At 39.0% G+C, this 13,341-nt stretch overlaps 1 protein-coding gene across 1 annotated transcript in view; it reads left to right on the top strand.

Annotated features, from left to right (window-relative positions):
- LOC102237797 (protein phosphatase 1 regulatory subunit 29-like) overlaps window positions 1-11,447 on the top strand; it is a 69,781-nt gene extending 58,334 nt beyond the window's left edge. Inside the window, exon 4 of the mRNA XM_014471514.2 lies at window positions 182-11,447. Within this exon, the coding sequence (XP_014327000.1) occupies window positions 182-2,674 (2,493 nt within the window). The 3' untranslated portion in view covers window positions 2,675-11,447. The remainder of the gene's footprint in view (window positions 1-181) is intronic.
- Window positions 11,448-13,341: the final 1,894 nt, after the last annotated feature.

Below are 13,341 nucleotides of genomic sequence, written 5' to 3'. Positions count from 1 at the left end.
AATGTTTATTGAATAAAAGAAACATTAAATGCATCAGGAGTAATTCTCAGTAGCGTGAGCTTAACTTTAACTGTATTATCTAAGGTGCAAACTGTTTGTATTCTCATTAGTTTAGGTATGCAGTTCAACACATATAAGAAAACTACCATAATAAGTATATATATATATTTTTTTCTCTCAGGTTCTTCAACTGGGTTACAACAAGTTGACGAATATCACTGAAGGCATGATGAGAGGACTTGGTCACATGCAGTGCCTCTTCCTACAGCACAACCTCATTGAAGTTGTTGCAAACAATGCATTCTGGGAGTGTCCCAGCCTCAGCAGTATTGACCTGTCGTCCAACAAACTCGCCCACATCGACCCGATTACATTCACATCTCTGAACCGCCTGATGGTATGTGAACTGGCTGCAAATCCATTCCACTGTGGCTGCGATCTTCTAGGTTTCCTGCGCTGGCTAGAATCCTTCAACAATGTGACACACACGTATGATCGCCTCCAGTGTGAAACACCAAGGGAAATATTTGGCTACCCTTTACTGAGTTCTTTTTCGTCAAGCCACAGTGGCCGTAATGCCAAAAACATTTTGAACCATCGCTGCAAGGATGGTGTGATGATTCCAGGAATGACGTCTCTGCCACCAGATATTGATGGTCCTTCTGGGATTGGACCAGACATGTTTGGTGGTGTTGGGCCATACTACCAACCCACCCCATCATCTTCATCCACAGATGACAGCTTGAGCCCAAGCATTAAGCTCCAACATGTTTCTTCGTCATCAGCCTCTGTCATTATAAAAATTCCAAGACCGTTCAGCAAAATGTATATTCTTACACAATACAACTACTCAATGGCATCTGATGTCACCAATTTGAAACTGATGATACAAAAAATAACTCTCGACAAGCTTAGACCTAGCAATAATTACACCTTCTGTGTATGCTCTGTCCGTAACTCACAGCGTTATAACCACACCTGTCTCCAGTTTACCACGCGAGGCCAAAATCGGGACGATATGCTCCCCACTCCCTCAACCACTACTCACTACATAATGACCATTGTAGGATGCCTTTTTGGCATGCTCATTGTCATAGGAATTGTCTATTACTGTCTTCGTAAAAAACGAATGCATGATGAGAAGAAAAAGTCCATCTCTGTGAAAAAAACTATTCTTGAAATGCGTTACGGACCAGAGGTGGCAGCAGCAGTAGCAAATGATCCATCGGCAGTCCAAAAGCTTCAGGAGCAGTCAAGGGAGCATCACCAGTATCAGCATCACCATGGTGGAAAACTATCCACATCCTCCAGCTCTGGACTGCTACATTCTGCAAACACAACCTCCTCAAGACTTTCCTCTATCCCTCAAGTGGAAAAGATGGCCTCGGCTTTCTCTGAAGCAATGGCTACAAGTAAAGGAAACTACATGGATGTGAGAACTGGAGGGGCTGGGATGGAAAGAGTGGGGGACGGTAGTCATGGTGGGAGAAGGGGCGACGACCTGAGGGATGATGACGGAACTGATCTTGGCGATGATTCAGATGACGATGGGCATGGCTCTGCCTCAGAGATCTCTACTATTGCCATGGAGGTGGACAAAGTTAACCAAATTATTAACAACTGTATTGATGCTCTTAAACTTGATGCAGCAGCAGTCGCTGCTTCAGGCACCTCCACTAGCCACACAGCTTCTAACAATCCCAACTCCCCACCACCCACCAGCACCTCCTCCCTCACCCGTGGCCTAATCCCAGGAGGAACAGAGACATGTCAGGTCATTGCTCCAAACAAAATACCGCCTCCTCCGCCCCTACCTGCACTAAACACCCCTCTTTCTGAGCGACCAGGGATCACTGGTGGGGGCTTCGTTGTTTCTCCCCCATACAGGCACCCTCCCCCAGCCACAGCTACACGCCCCATTCAGCGGCAAATGAGTGCAGATGCAGCTGTTGTTATGGCAAATGCTGTCAAAAAACAGAGCAGCACCACATCTTGTGGCTCCACAGGTCGAGACAGGGAACGTGGTGGAACTCGAGTGTACAGTCTGGATGTTCCTGAACCAAGAAGCCCGGATGCCTGTAACCAACAACAGTCGCAGTACCCAGACCGAGCCAGTCCTGTGGGATGTGGGGAGCCGCTGGAGAGACTGCCTTTAGTAGGGAGTGGGAGCTGTGGAGGAGGGGGTGGTGGTTGCGACAGTGGTGGTGTTGGTGCCCAACATCCGGACAGCCAGAAGTCACATCATTACCATCAGCAACAGCAGATACAGCAGCAGCAGCAGCTGGACGTGCAGCAGGACTACCACTGCTCGGAGCACCGCCACTCTGTCCCAGCTCTTTACTACCAAGGGTCCCACCATGGCTCCCCAGCCCAGCGAGTTTCTTTTCTAAAACCCCTGACACGATCCCGCAGGGACGCAGCATCCTATTCCCAGCTTTCCCCTGCCCGCCAACACTCCAGTTACTCTGGATACTCTTCTAGCCCAGAGTACTCATCAGAGAGCTCGCTGCGTATCTGGGAGCGCTTTCGTCCATACCGAAAAGGGCCTCGCGATGAGGCCTGTTACGTGACAGCTGGAAATGCTCTTCGAAAAAAGGTGCAGTTTGCTAAAGGCGAGGACCTGCATGACATTCTTGATTATTGGAAGGGTGTCTCTGCTCAGCAGAAGTTGTAACTGGGAACGGAAGTTAAACAGAGTGGGAAATGGAGTTTTGGTACTTTTTATCCTGATAAGCCCATGGGCCAGAGGAACCATTTGAAGTTTATTGAGGGGAAAAATGTAGGACAAATTTTTCCCATGGGCTTGTTTTTTTTTTTTTTTCGTTTTTTTTTTGGCATGCTAGGTGTATAGGATATTGTGCTACAAGCAAGTACTGTGAAACTGTGCCTGGGAATTGGACATTCATTACAGTGCTTTTTTGAAGTTTTTTTAACACTTCATTGTAGCATTTTTTCCTTTATTTGGTGTTTGTGGGTTTCTTTTATTATACAGGGAACAAATGCCTACTGTGTAATTTAGTACTCTTTGAAGTGATCATGGTTTGTGATCCTATGGACCATTTTTTAATCAGTGCCATGTTTCATCTCAAGCTTTAAGCTTATTTGATCCTGGATGTTCCTGTTCTGTATCGGAGTTTACATTTATTTCAGCTTTTAAATGACAGGTGACTCGGAAAGTATGGAATCAAGACCCTGTTTTAAGGCAGGAAAAAAACAAAGATTGGTGAAAAATCTGCACAACACAGTGTTGTACTCTTTCAATCATTTGTTACAATAAAAAAATGGATCATTTGCATTCAAATGCTGATATGAAATAAAAGCTATCAGGTCAAAATCAACTATTAAGTTGTGTGAAATTGGAGAGAGATGAGAAAAAGAAGTAGGGGTTTTGTTCAAAGCATCAAACAAGTTTCCATTTAACACTTTTACATGGTTTAGTGAGTGAAATTGTCAAATAACAAACTCTTCTTTTGGTAAAAATAACAATGATTATTCATCATTCATGAGGATGATCCCTCAGTTGATACTAAGGGTGTGACAATACATCCATCTCACAAGGATGTTGAAGTCTTGAGAACAAAATGAAACAATTTTTTTTAGGAAATCTAAGGCTATTGTTCACATAAAGGGAAAATGCGACCCATATCCGACTTATCCAAACCAGTCTGAACTCTCAAATTCAAATATTTTCACCCAGACAAAAACGGATTGGTGCCACTAAGTCATATATGTATCTGACAAAGTCTGCTGTCGGAACTGTCATGTCACGCTCTGCCTGACTTCCATGTCACTGACGAAAGACATGCATTATAATTCTGCACTAGAAGAAGCCAGACTTAAACAACGTGTGAACCAAGCAGTGATGACACTGGATGAAGCTAATCAATGGAAATACATTGACAACACCGTCGCCTCCCATATTGCGACAACATAAAAATGTATCTATAGTTTGCTGCTGTGTGATCTGTACATTCTTCTGTACTTGCAGATTGCTTTGGGGTCTAAGCCACTCACACAGGAACCTTATTGCATTTAATTATTAATATGAACAAACAAAAACACATTTTAGGAAAGAAAGAAATGGAATTAAGCATCAAGATACTATGTGTGAACGTAGCCTTAGATTTCTATTGTCTTCCCTATCAAATACACGTTTTGCAAATCACAGTCTGATTTAAAGAAACTATAATCAGTGCAGAGTATCTCAGTCTAAGTTGGATGTGAATCCATATGATAACGTTTTGTTGATTGTCTTAGTCCAAGGTTAACTTTATGCCCAAACAAGCATTGAAAGTCCATCCTTCTAGTGTTGTCACTCATACAGCATAGGTTTTATTAATTTATTTCCTGCATTTTAAAATTTGAACAGCCTAAGTATTTTAGATTTTGAACCAAGGACGATCAAGTTAAGTCCAGAATCACTAGAAGAATGATATTGCCCTTTAGTTTCACACTAATAGGAAGATGTCATGTCAACTTCAGCATCTTTAGCAGCTATGGCTAACTGTTTTTGTTTGGCCAGGTATTCCAAATGCTACTAAATAAATGGATGAATGTTGAAGGTTTCTCCAGTGTTTTGTGGCCTTGTGTTAACTGGCCATAACAGCAGGAAGTTCATAAGCCTGTCTGGGCTACTCAAGAACTGCTTCTTTTCTTACTTCAAAATAAGGGTCTCAAACCTAGATAACACAGGGTGTCAAGTGTAAAGCAGGCACCTTTGTACCCAGGACTTATAACAGCAGCTTAGATTCACTTCACCAGAAGTCCTGATCTGGATGAAACTGGATTTAGCTTTGTGAGACAGACTTAGAGCCATTTTATGTCCTGAGCTCTCATGCCACTGATAACATGAGGTTGAGGTTGTTTAACACAAAAATTTAGTTATTGATATATGAGTTTACATACAGTATCTCCCCTTTAAACTGTTATAGTCCACACTGACCAAAAAGACCAAAAACATGTGAGTGAAAGAAATGCAATCGGAAGATAACGTACAAACAATATTTCTGAGTATAGAAGAAATGTATATAGGTTATAAACTTGTAATGTGGACAGTATCATTTAACATGAGCATGACGTTACATTCCAAATCCTTTGTCAAACATTAAAAATGAACGAGGCACAGTAGGAAAGGGTGCTTATGATTACTGCCAATGTGTTTATTCTGTTTCGGAAACAATCGCTATTGTCTATAAATGATAACCTAATTAACCAACTTGTGACAGGCATGTCCTCTTGCACTTTATGCCTCATAATTGTGTATGTGTAGCTGTGTGGTACACAGTGGTCATTGTAAGGAAGCGTCGGCATGCCTTGTCAGATAATATATTGTATGCCCAAACAGGCTTAAATTAATATCTCTTTTTTCCCCCTGTGTCTGGTTGTCTCAGTCTGAACAACAATAGATTATTAATGGCATGTACAAATGTACATATGTCATACAGGTTCATGGTACTTTTTGTCATACTTTGGATATCACAGTGCTGTGATGATTCACAAATGTACTGTGCTTTTTTGGTAACAGCCATCACTAGACCTTGCTCACATTTTTGGGTAAATGAACCCTTTTCATAATCTGCAATTTGTGTCACTTCCCTGTATTTAGAAACAAAACAACAAAAGATTAGTTATTCAGCCATCAAGGGACATTCTGCACTAAACTTAAACATGTGAAAGTTTTTTTAACTGCCATGTTAACATTTTACTAAGATTCTCTTTTACTGACTTCCCACCTTACCTGCCCACTTGGGTAAAGTGGGATGTTGGTATGAGGGAAAGTAACAATCTGTTATGCAGGCACACATGAGCAGTAATTTTTGGATTGTTTTAAAAGTTGAACTTTTGCAGTTGACCTTCAGCATTATATTTATTCTAGAGAATAAATGCAAGATGAACAGGAAATATGCAAAAGTATATCAATGTATCTCAATGCAGATCTCATTCTCGTTGTATTTCTTTAAACAGTGGTCACCTTATACTTTTATTTATTTTTTTACCAATTTTGCTATTCTGTGGTGTTAAGAAGAAGCACCTTTTTGAAATTCCGAATTCAGATATGAGAGGTGGAAATACCAAAACAAAATTCATGTTTCAAATGTGAGTTTGTTTCTCCAAGCACCACATTTCTAGCTTTGACTGGCATTTTATGATCATTGAGATGTTTCAGCTTTTGTTGCTTTCCAATTATCTCAAGTAAGAAAGAAACATTTTCAAGGAACAAAAGATACTTTTATCAAATCCCTGGATAATTTACTCCCTTTTGCTGATATTTTTGGACCATTTTATCAAACAGAGGAAATTTGGTGCGCTCTATTCACTGCAGTCTCAACTGCCATAACAAGTTTACAGAAATGGACTCTGAAGGTCACAGCAAACATTCAGGATAAGAATGATGGTTTCATCTTAGCGGCCATTCATGTTTATTTTACAAAATACACAAAAAAATGTGACCGAAAATGTTGTTACTATTTTCATGAATAACAACTGAATTCATACATTTCTATTTTATTAACATATATATATATCAATGTGTTTTCAGGAAATAGACTTTCAGGTGTAAGACGTTTCAACTACTCTTCTGCTCTGACTCTATTAAAATACTTGCTTTATCTTACAGTGAAGCATTAACAATCCTATTTCAATGTTGGGGTGTGAGTTTATTTATTTATTTTTTTCCAAAAAATCTGAGCAACTAAAGGTTTTTGTCTTTAAAGAGAAATCAAAACGGAGGGACCGTCAACATTGCAAGCAATTTTCAAACAGCATAATTGAGAAAAAAAAAATTACAAGAACAATATAACAGAGACTGAGAAAGCTCATAGATATTTGTTCAGAATGTACTCTATAGGCTGGGACGCTTATGAGAATTTTATACCAAGATGATTTTCTAGAACTTAACTAGGGCTGGTGGTAGATCCAGCTCACTCTGATAAATAGATTGGTTCTCCACACCTAGAAAACCAGCCCAGCGTCACGTCTCTAAAACGTTCTGTTCCCATACATGTTTAACCCTCCCTCTGTAGTTTTCTGAAATTCTGTACAGGATTACAGCTTAGGGGGACAGTTTAGCTTCATAAATTGTAAAGTTTGTTTCTCACCATTTCTGCAAACAGATGCCCTGCAATCCCCAGTTTAATTTGTTAACACTGTTTTATGCAGCAGACAGTGTTTATGAAAGCTTCACGGTCCTCACCAACTTATTTTTGATTGGCTCCAGTATCTTGAGATACTAAAAAACTACAATGTTTTCTGTCAAACTTAATATTGTGGGATAATAAAGATACAAAATATAAGATGTACATGTTGTAGTGAAGCAAGTGTTGAGAAGATATTCATAAAGATGTCAGTGATGTGTAAATTTTGGATTTTAAACATTTTTGTTTCAACTAAACTTGGATAGAAGACACTGTATGAGCAAGACATCTAAACTTTTCATTTGATTATTTATGGCTCAAATGACAACTGATAATCCTGATGGATAATCAATGGATTTCCAATGATCAGAGTGTGTATAGTTGTAAATATCAGCATTTTCTGCTAATCTAACGAACAGTGACCAATTCAAATTCTGATATGTGAAATCTGTAGATGGCAAATTTTAATTTCTCAATCTAAAATATTAGTCATAGCATCTGCGGTGAAACTTTGTTGTCCCACACAGCCGGCAACAAAGAGAAAGAAAACTCTCAGCCCACGTTCTCCATGAACCCCTGGAGGGTGACTTGCTCAAAGATGGATGGTCCTTTTGTAACGCCATCCCTCTTGTTTGTCTCAGAGCCACAGGAAAGCGAGATGTGAAAAAGCCATCTACCACACTATCAATGTTTAATCATTATGTTAGAGACTAACTTGGGTGGCGTCTGAAAAAACAGACATTTTTCAGCTTGAAACTTGTTATTGTAATCTGACACGGTGTTATACCAGTGCAGCCAAATTAAATTGGAACGAATTCTTTAATTTGACACTGCTGACTTTTACCCATTATGACTGATGGATGAAACATCTTCAAATTAAAACATTCTCTTTACATTTCATATTAATAATGCATCCACACATTTAACGGTGTGTTACATTACAGTATTTTCTACATTTGTCTTCCTACCCCGCAAAAAATAAAATAAAATAAAATTGCATAGAGCAGATGATGGAAATGCAATATACGAATGTGAGTCAGAATGAGTCACACACACTGACTAAACCAAAATGACTCTTTTCCTGTAAGGCAGGTAATGTGCAAGGTCTTCAGAGAAAGGGCATGGAGTTAGACTTTGGTTGAATGCAGGCAGACATCTGTAATAAAAGATGTGAAAGGATGGCTACACTAAAATCTACCCTGCATGAATCAGTGCATCGCTTCAGATGAACTTTTGCACATGAATACGCACGCGAACGTGTCTGCTTAACTGAAAAGTATTGTAGGATTATTTCTGAACAAGTTCAGAAAATGCAACAGTAAAAGCAGCTTTTTTTTGGGCAAGTTAATTTACATTTGATGTTAATGCAAGTGCCAGCGCTGACAGTAGGATGCAAAGCTTTTCATTTGGTGTCCTTTAGACCTTTTCTCTAATAGTCTGCTAAGTCTATTAGCTTTCTGTGTGGGAAATTAGCCTGAGTGGATAATGTGCCATATTTGATTAGTGGAAAACTGTGTGTCCTTTTATAACAGCCACAGAAGAGCTTGTTGAATAAAATTAAAAACATCCTTTTTTGTGTAGGTTGCTCTGATGTGAAACTGTATTTGGCAAATTAAGCATGTACTGCTGTGGTTGGGCAAGCATGAGAGGGGATTTTCCACTAGGACTACGCTCATCGACCACTTTCTTAGGCACATTTTGCTGGTGCCGAGTTGAATCCTGTTTTGCCTTCAAAACCGCTTTAATATTTTATGGAGTGGATTCAAAAGAGATTTTCACATTGACATGATAGCATCACACTGTTACTGGAGAATTGTTGGCCAAACATCCGTAAGAAATCTCACCTACAGTGCTGTCTGCGCCTTCTCCAGTCAAGTTAATGTTGCATTAAATTGACCTGCTTTAGGATCTGCATTCAGAGACAGCAGCCTCAACATTACACGTTGTGATGTTTGGTCATAGATCAAGCACAACTAAATGTAAACTAAAACAGATATATTAATACCTGATTTATCACAGAAGCATTCACTTGCCTTCAACATTGTTTTCTGGACGTGTTAGCTTCAATGTACTAGCTGCGAATGTTGATATTTCTGAGCAGAAGAGTACTTGAAAAACTTTGAAGTGAGCTAAAAGTTGGGCTATGGTTTCCCACCTCATTGGACCCACTTTCCAAAGGACTTAATCTGTGAAATATCTGTGAATTTTGTATACAAGATGAAAAAAAAGGTTAAAAAGGCTTCTGTGGATGTTTTATACTCAGCCTGAATTTCTTGATATGTCTGTGTGCTTCTCGGTTTTGAGTTGAATGTTTGTCTTTGTTTAATTTCTTTTTGGGTACTGGGAGGCGAATCAGGGGAGTGATTTTAAGTAACTGCAATGATATATGTCATACAGGTTAAGAACAGAGAAAGCTTAACTTAGTGTACTACATAAAAGAATAAGCTGTTATATTTGCATGATTCCTGTATTTTTTGAGCGATACAATTTTATGTTGTGTACAATGAGCGAGCATTGAAAACAAAACTCTGAGGATGATAGTTTTGTCAAGTACCTTTCATCAAACATCAAGGGTTTTGCTGTTCTCTTTCTCTGTCTTTTTGGTGTATTTTTTTTCATGTACATTCTTGCCAAATGGGATTTCATCAGGTGATTGTACAACATGCTGAAATTGTAGACAGTACACTCCTAGCCACAGGGTAAGAAAGTTTACACTCCACAGCAGAGGGCATTTTCACAACTGGTGATTGCTTTCATCCATCTCCATACTAGTTTATTCAGATTAGTCTCTCACGGCAGATAGTAGCAGCTGGCTTTTTTAGGTTTGAGGCCATGTCAGCGGTGCAATTTTCTCTTAATTCAGCCATTTTCTTGTGATTAAAAACATATTACTACTTTAAAAAATTGCGGTGAAGTGAAGTGGGCTCACACACAGATAGTGTAATGGGCTGAACCTAATCTTAATCCATCAGTTTGAAGTCCCTGGTAAATTAATGCAGCATCAGCAGCTCCTCCCTTAGCTGCAGCCCTCTTGCTGCTAGCTAAAGGACTGACTTTTTATTCCGCCTCCTCTGGTCTCAGAACCTGCTGGCTCACTATCCAGTTAGCTACTGAATTTACCCTGTGTTCCAATACTCGTCAGTCAGTCCTTTATCACCAGCATGTGAATCAAATTCGTTGAAATACGAAAGACAGGTAAGACACTGCAGAGACCAAAAAACAAATGGCTAGTAATTGAGTAAAAGTAAAGAATAGAGAGGGTGAAATATGAGGTAACACATTCCATAGCACAGAGAAAAGAGAGCACATTTTTGATGGAAGGATCCTCACATAAGCCATTTTAATTTTTTAAAAAAGACAGTACTCAAGCCTTGGCCATTGCACTAAACTGAATCTCCCATTGCAACAATTCTGAAGAGAAGATCAAAATCTGAGAATATTTTCTACATGTATATTTCCTCTGCTTTGTTTGTTTGTCTTTTGTCGCACAGCATTTTTTTTTAGGGTTTTTATTTTAATATCAGACAAAAGCATAACTGGGTGTGCAGTTTTCAAATGATCATTTAATTTATTAAGAAAAAGGTAAAACACCTATCCAAACCTTTTTGGATCATTGTGAAAAAGAAATTGCCACATGAATAAGTAGTAATGATCCCCAATGTTTTGGAAAGATGAGCACAAACAGCATAGAAAACATATGAGGGCTAAAAGAATGAAACAAATTCAATAATACATGAGAAATGAAGTTACAAGGAAAAGGTTCCAAAAATGCTTACAGTCATAAGACTTTGGGACTTCACTGAATAACATAGATATTTATTACAAACAAATAGAGAAAACATGGAGTGGTGGATCAACCAAAATTACTACAATATTACAAGATTACTCATATGCAGAGTTACAAAAAAACTAAAACAAAACAAAAAAACAACTGCTGACCAAAGAAAACACAAAGGCAAAAAATCTAATTATTAAGGCATTTGTTGCTTCAGGGCCTGAACGACTTGCTGTGGTAGAGAGAATCACAAATTCTCCTCCATACTAGAAAATGCTGAAGGAGAATCTGCTGCCTTCAGTTCATGACCTGAAGTCAAAGCCCAACTGGATCATGTAGTCAAACTCTGTAATGAAATCCAGCTGAGATGTTTTTCCCTGGCAATAAGTAGGTTGCTCATGTTTGAAACCAATTCCAATGTGGCAATTCAGTGGAAGAGTATGGGCCAAAATTTCTCCTCAACAATAGAAAAAAAACTCATTATTCCTCACAGATGTTTGTTGGGATTGGTTACCATTACGGGGGACATTTTAAGGTTAGAGGAAAGTTATTCTCTCACAGACAGTGAGGTTGACTTGGATAGGTTTTTTATTTCCCTTTTTTTATTGATATAGCTGTCTTTGCAAAAATTGATTTTGTACAGAGGTTAATTTGGTCTGCTACAAAACAAATGGTTAGACAAAAACAGAAAAAAAGTAAATGGTACAGAACGTTTCACAGCACTGCACACTGAGCTAGTCAAATGGTCAGCTTCAGTTGTATTTAATGACGTAAAAAATAAAAACAAAAAACCCCCCAAAACATAATGAATTAGACAAGTCAATTTCTCTTTATTGGAGCCGGAGGCTAATCTGTAATCTGTGGTTCCTGTTTCTCTAACCTCAGACCCAGGGCAGTTAAACTTGCTAATAGGTTCCACTGCGGCAAAGGAAGATACATTTAAGTGTCAGGGGCCCATCATTTAGATCAATGTTAATGTTTTCTGCCCTCTCGGAAAGCAGTAGCCCAGGCATTCATTGCTATTCCAAACACACAGTCAAGTTCTGTGGTGCCCTCAGAGCAGAATGATTGGCCTCGCCAGCGCCAGACATTTAACACGGTGCAGCTTTGGAAAAAAAAAAAAAAAGAGGCTGCCACTCTTTGCAGGGAGGATGTGTTGGGCGGGGGAGTGGGAGTGGGTTTTTTTCTTTTTTCTTGACTTACCAAGGAAATTAGATTTCTGACTGATTTGTTCGTAAGCCTGCGATATCTTGGAGCTGCATCAACGGAAAGCATTTGATATTTATGTGTGCCTCGGAGAACACTTCGTGCAAAAGCTTTGCTCGTTAGAGATCAGGAGCAGACGCTGTGGCAAATTATGAATTAGGATTGGGGATATCAAAACCTGCTCAGTCAGTAATCACTCATTTTATTTCTGCTGAGCTTCTGCTTTTAGATCCAAGAGGTTATAACTTTCCACTTCGTTAATGAACACTGTGACATAAAAGATACAAGACAAGAAGTAAGAAAAGTATCGCACTGATTCAAAGCAAACACAGTGGTTATGTGTACTTCATTTTATTGTTTCAGGAAATAATTCTGCTTGCTTTATTTGAAAACTTTCCTACTGGTTATGCTATTTTAAAAGAGTCTGATTGACATACGCAGTATCTGTGATCACAACCATGTTCAATGTACTTGTAACTGTACAAAGTAAAATTTACAAAATAATTGCCTGACTACAGAACAGAGGGGTGGATTTCAAATTTTGAACATTTTAAGTTTCTTTTCTGCAGATGTTTGTGACATTTGTAACTTTCCGTCTATGAATAGGCCCGTCATTATACTGAATCAAAAGTCCAGAAATTGTGTCCTCATCAAATCTTGTGGGACTTACCCCTGCTGGTTTCATCCCAGTTAATGTTTCGTGACCAGGAAGGGAAAGACTAGAAAAAGGTTTGGATTGGCAGACACAAATCTTGGCTTCTTGCTTTCCTCTATCTGTTGCTTATACTGACATTTTCTCTTTGCATTTTCTGTACAAAAGATCTATTTCTATATTTACAATAAATTTGTTATAAAAATAATTAAAAAAAAAAGAAATGTTTATGGTCTGTTCTTCACTTATATGACGCAGGCACTTCGGCACTTGGAATGTGCGTCTTTGTGGCGTGTGTAAACCTTGTCTTATCTGCAGAACAGTTCATACAGTTCAGCTCCTCTTCAATCCACCTGAACCACTTGTACTCTCCATTAAATCCCCTTCAGTGCTTTGATGATGCACAAGCACAGATGGGCACTTGAAGAGCAGGAAAAAAAGCAAAGCCTGATGATTCATGTAAATAACAGGATGAACCACCTCAGTCAGAAAATCACAGAGTGTCAGCTGTCAAGGTGTAATAAGGACTGAACATGCACGTTTTGTGCAACAACTCACTTTGACAGGTTGATGTA

Source organism: Xiphophorus maculatus, chromosome 16 (assembly GCF_002775205.1).
Source record: "Xiphophorus maculatus strain JP 163 A chromosome 16, X_maculatus-5.0-male, whole genome shotgun sequence".
Taxonomy (NCBI): domain Eukaryota; kingdom Metazoa; phylum Chordata; class Actinopteri; order Cyprinodontiformes; family Poeciliidae; genus Xiphophorus; species Xiphophorus maculatus.
This window is presented reverse-complemented; position numbering and strand designations above follow the sequence as displayed.